The sequence below is a fragment of the Bubalus kerabau genome, chromosome 3, assembly GCF_029407905.1.
Source record: "Bubalus kerabau isolate K-KA32 ecotype Philippines breed swamp buffalo chromosome 3, PCC_UOA_SB_1v2, whole genome shotgun sequence".
NCBI classification, from domain to species: domain Eukaryota; kingdom Metazoa; phylum Chordata; class Mammalia; order Artiodactyla; family Bovidae; genus Bubalus; species Bubalus kerabau.
The window spans coordinates 25,296,232-25,306,182 of NC_073626.1; the positions used below are offsets into that span (position 1 = coordinate 25,296,232).

A 9,951-nucleotide genomic window follows, 5' to 3' on the forward strand; every position below is an offset into this window, starting at 1 on the left:
CTTATGGGGCTCCAGTTTTCCAGCCCCAGACCCAGCACACTGAGGCAGGCTGTCCGCTCACCTTCCCCGCAGTCCTCCCCTGCATAGCCGTCTTGGCAGACGCAGCTGCCCTCACGACACTCTCCCCGGCCGCGGCAGTCCCCAGGGCACGTCTGGATGGCACAGTCAGGCCCCCGGAAGCCCTCGACGCAGACACACTGGCCTGCGCTGCACAGTTCCCGTGGCCCGCAGCCCCCGGGGCAGGCGCTGGCAGGAGGCTCTTCCTGCCCACAGTCCTCGCCGCTGTAGCCCACGTGGCACACGCACACGCCCTGCACACAGCGACCACGGCCCCGGCAGTCGGCCGGGCAGGTGCGGGTGGCGCAGGAGGGGCCTGTGTAGCCCGAGTCGCACACGCAGCGCCCGTTCTCACAGCGGCCGCGCCGGTGACAGTTGGAGGGGCAGACACGGAGGCCGCAGTCCTCGCCCGCGAAGCCCTCCCAACAGGTGCACACACCGTCCTGGCACACGCCGCGCTGGTTGCAGTCGCGCGGGCACCGTCTCACGCCGCAGTCCTCACCCTCGTAGCCGTCGTCGCACACGCAGCGCCCCTCCAGGCACTGGCCGCGGCCTTGGCAACCCCTGGGGCAGCTGCGCTTGCCGCAGTCTTCGCCCTCGTAGCCCACGTCGCACGAGCACACGCCATCTTCGCAGCGGCCGCGACCGCGACAGTCCCCGGGACACCGACGGCTCCCGCAGTCCTCTCCTGCGAAGCCCGGGTTGCACACGCAGCGGCCGTCTACGCAGCGCCCGCGCCCGCGACAGTCGCCAGGGCAGGCACGCGTACCGCAGTCCCGGCCTGTGTACCCGGGCCAACACACGCAGCGGCCACTCTCGCAACGGCCCCGGCCGCGACAGTCCCCGGGACAGCTGCGCACGCCGCAGTCCTCGCCACTGTAGCCCGCGTGGCACACGCATACGCCGTTCTCGCAGCGCCCGCGGCCCCGACAGTCGCGAGGGCAGGCGCGCGCGCCGCAGTCGGGCCCCGAGTACCCGGGCCAGCACACGCAGCGGCCGTCCTCGCAGCGGCCCCTTTGGTTGCAGTCGCTCGGGCAGCTGCGCACGCCGCAGTCGTCCCCGCTGTACCCCGGGTCGCAGATGCATTCGCCATCCTCGCAACGCCCTCGGCCCCGACAGTCTCGGGGACAGGTCCGCGAGCTGCAGTCCTCGCCCGCGTACCCGGGCCAGCACACGCAGCGGCCGTCCACACAGCGCCCGCCCTCGCCACAGTCCCACGGGCAGGTCCGCGAGCCGCAGTCGTCGCCAGTGTAGCCCGGGTCACAGACGCAGCGCCCGTCCTCGCAGCGCCCCTTCTGGCTGCAGCCTCGGGGACAGCTCCTCACCCCACAGTCGTCGCCAGTGTAACCGGGGTTGCACACGCAGCGCCCATTCTCGCAGCGTCCTCTCTGGCTACAGTCTCGGGGGCAGCTCCTCACCCCACAGTCGTCGCCAGTGTAACCGGGGTTGCACACGCAGCGCCCGTCCTCGCAGCGTCCCCTCTGGCTGCAGCCGCGAGGGCAGGAGCGCACACTGCAGTCGTCCCCGGAGAAGCCGGAGCGGCACACGCACACACCCTGCACGCAGCGCCCGCGGCCGTGGCAGTCCCCGGGGCAGGAGGGCCAGCTACAACTGGGCCCTGTGTAGCCAGGGAAGCACACGCAGCGACCACGGACGCAGCGACCCTGATCATTGCAGTCATCTGGGCAGGAACCGGGGACAGAGGGTGGTGAGGAGGGGGGTCCCTCTGCACCTTCGGGATCTGAGCAGGTGGGGCCACCCCAGCCTGGCTCGCAAGAGCAGGCACAGCGGCTCAGGTCAAACACGCCATGGAGACTGCAGAGGCTTCGAATGTCGGTCTGGCCTGGAGTAGGAGTGAGAGTTGGGTCTCAGTCTCTCTAGGGAGGAGAGGGTTAACCTGTGTAGTGCTGCCCTGAGTCAGCTTCTCCATCAGGGAAGCCTCATTTCCTAAGGCCATCTCAGTTTCCAGCTGCAGCTTATCACCCAGGGCCCTAACATTCACTGGGGAGGGCTGACATCTAGTCACATGGCTCCTCTCTCAGAGCCATGCCCTGGGCTGCACTCGCCACCTGCAAAGAGGAGGCGGGGTGCCTTTTTCTAATTCACACCAGGGTCCTCTAGTGATGCCCACCCAATCCTAACCACTTCCCTTCTTTTCCGTGCTCCTCCCTGTGATCTTCGGCTCACCTGTGCCAGCCTGGGCAGCCGGAGGACAACACCCGCCAGTGCACTGTTCCTTGAGCCCCTTCACCAGCTCCTCCAGGATCTCCAATCGGACCCTCAGGGCCTGCACCTCTGAAGCAGGGACAGGGGGCTCAGTGCCTGGGGGACAGCCACAGCCAGCTGAAGGGGGCAGGTTAATGCGGTGGGTGAACACCACCTGCTTCTCCCCTCCTTCCACGGTGTGCTCGTAGAGCCGAGAAGAAGGGCCTCCCCCTTCTGGCTGCACTGTACGGCCCCCGGGCTGGGGAGGGGGCCGTGGGGCTGGGAGTGTCATGTTGGAACGTGGAGAGAAAGGGCCTGCTGTGACAGTGCCCAGCAGCATCAGAAGGGCCAGGTTGGAGGTTAGGGAACACTGGGTGGGCATCTTTCTGGAGGCTGTGGGGAGAGAGGGCACATATGAGAGCAGATTCACAGAACAGACAAGATGAATGTCCCCTTCCCCAACACACACACCCACAGTCCCACCACCCACAACTCATCTACCCGACTCACATATTTGCAAAAATCCACATTCAGCTCAATCCAATCATACACCCTCCCTGGGCAGATCTGTCTCTACCTTGTTTTCTTATGTCATTTGGTCACCCTGCTCCCCCACTCCTTATTTTATTTATTTTTTACTGTTCCATCCACACTGGTCTTTTTTGTTTGTTCCACAGACACTACAAGCTTACATTAGCCTAAGGGCCTTTGCACTACATGTTTTCTCTGTCTGGGGTGCTCTTCACTCAGCTCTTAGAGGTTGGCTCCTTCCTGTTTAAATCTTAACTCACATGTCATCAACTCCCAGAGGTCTTCCCTGGTGCCTGATTGGAGCAGTCTTTCATCACACTTCATCAGTGTCCTGCTTATGTTCTTCATGCCATTTACTGCTGCCTGAATTATCTGTTTGTGAGCTACTTGTTTGTTATCTTTCCCTCACCACCAGAATGTGAATTCCATAAGAACAGGGACTTCATCTGTCCTGATATTGCTGTATGCTTGTGCCTGGCACATGGGATGGGCACTGTACAACACAGTTTTTGGTGTTTGTGTGTGTGTGTGTGGCCATTCTGCACAACTTATGGGATTTTAATTCCCTGATCAGGGATTGAACCCAGGCCCTCAGCAGTGAAAGTGCAGCGTCCTAACACTGAACCACCAGGGAATTCCCTATCCAACACATTTTCGTTGAATGGGTCAGCAGATGAATATAAAAGACTAATCCTTCCATAAGCAACTGGATCCCAGCTCCTAGTATCATTTTAGAAACCTTAAGGTATAGATTATCCTCTCCTTCTTTCATTCAGCCCCTCACTCTCAACTAGATTCTTTCCATCATCTTTTCATATAAACTCAAAAAGCTCGTTTTCTTTTTAAAAAAAAAAAAATCCTCTTCCTCAGGACTTACATTACCAAATATCAAAATTTATTATGAAGGTGCAAGCATAGAGCACAGAACTGAAACAGACCCACACATATGTGGTCACCTGATTAATGAAAAAGAGGCCCCCTACAATTAAAAGGAGAATAAATTGTGATAAATGGTCCTGGATCAGTTGAAGATCCACATGGGAAAAAATCTATCTCTACCCTACGTCCACATACAGAAATTAATTTGGAATGAGTATATAGATCTAATCGTGAAAGGTAAAGCAATATCTTTCACAAAATGTCTTAGAGGAAAAAACTATAGGAGAAAACCTTTATGACCATGAAATAAACAAAGATTTCTTAAAACCTAACCACAAAATTTACCATAAAAAATTTCACACAAAACTAAACCACAAAAAAGATATCGATACGTTCAGTTCAGTTCAGTCGCTTAGTTGTGTCCGACTCTTTGTGACCCCATGAACTGCAGCACGCCAGGCCTCCCTGTCCATCACCAACTCCTGGAGTCTACCCAAACCCATGTCCATCGAGTTGGTGATGCCATCCAACCATCTCATCCTCTGTCGTCCCCTTCTCCTCCTGCCCTCAATCTTTCCCAGCATCAGGGTCTTTTCCAATGAGTCAGCTCTTCTCATCAGGTGGCCAAAGTATTGGAGTTTCAGCTTCAACATCTTGGACCACATTAAATTGATAACTTTTGGTCATCAAAGGACACCACTAAGGGTTTCCCTGGTGGCTCAGTAGTAAAGAATCTACCTGCCAATGCAGGAGACATGACTTCGCGCCCTGGTCCAGGAAGATCCCACAAGCCTCAGAGCAACTAAGCTCCTGCACCACAACTATTGAGCTTGTGCCCTAGAGCCCGTGTTCTACAACAAGAGAAGCTACCGAAATGAGAAACCCACACACCACAACCGGAGAGTAGCCCCCACTCGCTGCAAACAGAGAAAAGCCCACACAGCAACGAAGACCCAGCGCTCTCCCAAATAAATAAATATAATTATAAAAAAAGATACAATGAAGAGAAAAAGAAGGCAAGCTACAGAATGGGAGAAAATATGTGAGAAATGTCAGGAGAGATATATATATATATATGTATGTATTATATATGGTGGGGAGATTGGGAGACAGTGCTTGAGAGTTGAGAGAGGATTAAAAATCTAAAGAATTCCTTCAGAACAAAAACAAACAAAAGGCAGGCAGCCAGTTTTTTAATTTGCAAAAAAAAAAAAAAAGTCTCTCTAGCAAAGAATATATCCAAAGTTCCAATAAATATATGAAAAATAAACATATGCATGTGTAGAACAAAACCAGTAATCAGGGAAATGAAAATTAAAACCACAAGTGGATGCCATCAAATATCCACCAGAATGGCTAAAACTAAAAGGGCTGTTGATGCTCAATATTGGCAAGAAAGTGAGGCTACTGAGACTCTCTTTTATTGAAGCAGGGGCAGAAATTAGTGCAGCCACTTTGGAAAACTGATAGGCAGTTGCTACTAAGGCATCCAGCCTATAACTTGGCAGTTACACTTCTTGGTAAATACCCAACAGAAACGACTGCACGTATCCTCCAAAAGACATGACTGCATGTATCCTCTAAAAGACGAGTATAGGAATGTTCATGGGATTTTTTTCATATGAGCCTGAACTGGAAGCACCTCAAGTGTCTATTAATAGTAGAATGGATAAATAAATTGGGGCATAGTCATACAATGGGATACTCCCCAGCAATGAAAAAACACCCTTCTGGGACTTGCTGGGTGATCCAGTGCTCAGGACTGGATTCAATGCCAGGCCCTGGGTTCAATCCCTGGTAGGGGAAGATCTGCAAGCTGTGCAGTGTAGCCAAAAAGCAAACCCCACCCCACCAAAAAAAAAAAAAAACACCATTCTTGTTACACACAGCAACATGGACAAAATTTGACACACATAATGCTAAGCAAAAAAAGCAAGACACAAAAAAAGAACATTGTAAATGATGCTATTCATATGAAGTTCAAAAATAAACAGAACTAATAGAAGACAGGATAGAATTACTAGAAATATTTTGCACCTTTAACTGGGTGGTTAAACAAAGGTATGTATAATCAAAAATTAATTGAGCTATACACTTATGTGCATTTCACTATATGCACAAAATATACTTAATATACAAAAATATACCTTAACCTCACACTCCCTCCAGCCACCACATATTTCTCTTCTCTACTTCATGGCCATAGTTGTCAAAAGATTTATCTGGACTTGTTCCTATCTCACATATCCCATGCATGTCTCAACCAGCTCCCATCTGACTTCTTTCAGTCTACCAAATAGCCTTCCCTGAGGTCTCCCCATGATCTGTGTCACAAAATCTAAAAGACGTTTGTCTTCACCTTGATCTCTCTCAAAATCACTGGACACTGATGACCACGTCTTCCATTTTAGAGCATTCTGTATCTGTGCTGGCAATAAGGTAAATAGGAGAGATCACTGGCTCTTAACACTTAAAATGTGGCTAGAGGGACTGAAGCACCAAACTTTCTTCAGTATTTTTAACAGCTCCCCAGGGGATTGCAATGTGTAGCCAGAACTGTGACCTACTTGGGGTAGTCATCCACTTAGGTACCTTCATTCAGATCCAAGACTTTAATTTCCAAACTATATCCCAAAGTATAAACTATCTCCTCTTAACTCCAAGCAATATAGCTATCCTTCTATTTGGCGTCTCCTCTTGAGCACCTCAGATTCAACACATCTAAAACAGAACTCAACGTTCATCCCTCCTGTACCCCATCCCTTTTCAGTGTTCTCTACTGCAGCTCATGGTCCCATAGTTACTCAGCTTCACAAGCCAAAAACCCAACAGCTCACTCAACACCACCATATTTCATCATATCAACCCATATTTAATTGTAAATTTCTCTTTAATTTGCATATGTTTCTCCCTCTAAGCATCATTATAGTCCAAGCTACTATCTACCTTTTGCTTAACAACTGTGATTGCCTCCTAGCCAGTCCCTCTGCTTCTATTCTTGCTTCTTAAAAATCTTGCAAAGGCAAATAGAATGTCCCTCGACCCCAAAAAACTTTTCAGTGGCTCCCTTCTGAATAGTCTTCAAATACTGAGACACAGTCCTGCACCATCCGGCCCCTGCTGACCTCTCCCACCTCATCCCCCGTAAGACTTTCCTCCCTCTCTCCATTCCAGTCCCACCAGCCTTATGTCCCCCACATTCTTCCCAGCCCCAGACTTTTGTATCTGTGGTTCCCTCTATGGAATGTTCTTCCCTTTTCTCTTGGCTTCCTCATCATTCAGGTCTCAACCCCCCATCTCCTCCTCAGGAAATCTTTCCTGTCCAGGTCAGCTCCCTTATCATATGATATTACAGGATCATGTAACTCCCATTTGCAGCATTTATAATAATTTATACTCACATATTTATTTGTGGGATTATTACTTTCTTGCCCACACTCAACCTTGCCTGCTAGATTGTAAGGTCCATGGAGGCAGACATAGCACCTGGTTTTTTGTTTTGCTTTGGCTGCTATATCCTTACATCTGGCACATAGTAAGTGCTCAAAAAGTATTTATTGACTATATAAATATTTAGTCAATTTACATAGTTCAAGTTAAGCCCAGGGCTAGCACAGGGCTGGAACCAAGGACAGGACCAAGGTCAGGGCTAGGACCACGGACAGTGTCTGGGGCTGAAAGTTGGTTAGAAACAGCAGTTGGGGCAGCTGTTGACCAGGGAGCAGGCCATGTGTAGATCCTGGCAGGACTGCATAGAACAAGCCCATTGGAAAACCATTTGGCACAACTGACCAAATCCACTAGAGCTGTGTGCAAACCCTATGACCTGGCAGCTCCACTCCGAGGGGTCTACCCACTACAGCAGTACTTCTCATAATAGCCACAGACTGGGAACTATCCAAATGTCTCACATGAGTAGAATGGATTAAATAACACGAGATTTGTTCACACAGTGGAATAAAATAAAGCAAAGAGAACAAAATATAACTATATGCAATAACACAAATGGGTCTCGCTAATATAGGGTGGAGCAAAAGAAGTCACAAAGAAGAACTTGCTGAAACATTGTTTCATAAACATTCTGTTTATGTGACATTTGAGTCTAGACCATGTGAACTGTCAATCAGTAGAGTTGCAAATCAGAAATGTAGCACTCTCGGGGGAATGGGGACCAAGAAAGGGCATGGTGGGGAAATTCTGGGGTGCTAAGAACACCCTGTTTCTTGATCTGAGTGCTGGTCACCCAGTTGTATTCGTGGAATCCACTGAGGCAAGAACTGGGGGGGCACAGGGAGATGAGGATTAGAGAAGAAAGGTAGTGGGGTGATGGGAGGAACCAGGAGAGGGGGCCTCGGTAACAGAGATGCGTGGAGGGTTCAGGCGAAGGGTTAAGGAGCGGTGTTAGCAGGTGCCCAGTTCTTCCAGACCAGAGAGGCTGGAGAGGGAAGGAGAGCAGGGTGAGTGATGGGAATGCTGACTGAGGAGGAGGGTTAGGGGCTGTGACCAGTGCCTCCCACCACACACACACATTTCCTGGCTTCCTACGCTTAAAATTCTCCTCTGAGTCTGAGAAAAAGGAGTTTCCAGGGCTACCAGCCATCACACTCCACCACCATCCCACCAGAGATGGAAGAGGAGCGGGCAACAGGAGCAGAGCGTTTCCACACTGAGAGGCACCCTGCCCCACAAAGCCCAGCAGAAAGCCTGGCAAGCAGAGAGCTGCCCTTCCCTCAGCCCCTCTCTCAGCTTGGAGTGTAGCCCTGGGTGTGAGCTGGGCTCTGACTTACCTTCAAATTCTGTTGCCCTGTGTCTAAGGTTGCGCACATCTCCAGGTGCACACACACACACACAAATACACATACACATACAAATGTACTCACATGTGCTTATCCACAAACACAAATATGAACACACTTCTTGTATCTGTCCATCCTAAGTCGCTTCAGTCCTGTCCAACTCTTTGCAATCCTATGTATTGTAGCCCGTCAAGCTCCTCTGTCTTTGGGATTCTCCAGGCAAGAATACTGGAGTGGGTTGCCATACTCTCCTCCAGGGGATCTTCCCAATCCAGGGATTGAACCCGTGTCTCTTACATCTCTTACATTGGCAGATGGGTTTTTTTTTTTTTTTTACCACTAGCACCACCTGGGAACTACACATATACTTATATTCATCCAAAGAAGCTTGCATCTTTGCAGGCACACATATTTGAGTATGTGCAGGGGTTTCCCAGCAGTAAAGAACCCATCTGCCAATGCAGGAAACTTGGGTTTGATCCCTGCCTGGGTTGAGAAGAGCCCCTGGAGTAGGAAATGGTAACCCACTCCAGTATTCTTGCCTGGGAAATGGGGTGGAGAGAAGCCTGGCGGGCTACAGTCCGTGGGGTCACAAAAGAGACACGACTTAACTACTAAACAACAACAACAACAAGGCCATACACACACAAACTCCTCTTCACATTTCCTCCACATCCAGTCATTGAGCGAGATCTAAAAAAGCTGATTTCTCATTGGCTCAGAGGGCAGTTGTGTGAGTCAAAGAACTTAGTTGGAGTGAGGGGAACCACACAGGAGACCCTTCTCCAGAGGAGGCAGAGGTTACAGGGTGCTCCACACCCCTGGGGGTTGGGGGGAGCTGCCAGTCCCCCTCCCCCAACAATCGAATCCTGCACCTCTTCCCCACTTGGTGGGAGCAGGGGGAGGGTCTCTGCAGCAGGAAGAAGCAGGAAAGTAGTGAAGCTGGTCTGAGAGGAGAGGCACCAGAGGAGAGGCCCCCACGGGCCACACCCCCAGAACCTCCCTCCCAAGCCCCTCTCCCCTCGAGTCTCCACCACCAGCCTAGCTCCCTATTCCCGTTTCTTGAAAGAATCGCGGTCTTCTCTCAGCAGCAGGAAAGCAGGATACTTGGTTGTCCTTTATGTTTCCTCTCATCGCCCGCCCTCCCGCGGCATCGGGGGTGCCTGTGCGCAGCGAGAAAGGAGGGGAGCACGGGCCTCCCCCTCTTGGCACCCTCCCCATAGTCGGAGGGCTGGCAGGGATGGGGCATCGTCCCAAGCGATGACTCAGCGCGCAGGGTATTCATGTGGTAGCCAAGTTTGACACTTCGCTCATCAGGGACTGTAGGTCCCAGGAGCTGGGGAGAGGGGCTGGCCTCCTGCAGGGATGTTCCAGAGGTGGGGGATTTTGGCCCCACCCCCATGCCTTTCTCTGTCCCTCGTACCACAAGAAGAGCGAAGGTAGAAGGATTCTAGCGCTGCGAGGACACGGAGGGAGGTGAGGG

The 9,951-nt window shown here is 51.4% G+C and overlaps 1 protein-coding gene across 6 annotated transcripts in view; it reads right to left on the minus strand.

Moving 5' to 3' along the window:
• TNXB (tenascin XB) overlaps positions 1-9,951 on the minus strand; it is a 56,762-nt gene that overhangs the window by 45,435 nt on the left and 1,376 nt on the right. For all 6 annotated transcript variants that reach the window (XM_055571165.1, XM_055571164.1, XM_055571159.1 and 3 more), the window contains exons 2-3: positions 2,245-2,655; positions 62-1,900 (exon numbers count right to left, since the gene is read on the minus strand). In XM_055571165.1, coding sequence (XP_055427140.1) covers positions 62-1,900; positions 2,245-2,644 — 2,239 coding nt within the window. In that variant the 5' untranslated portion in view covers positions 2,645-2,655. The remainder of the gene's footprint in view (positions 1-61; positions 1,901-2,244; positions 2,656-9,951) is intronic.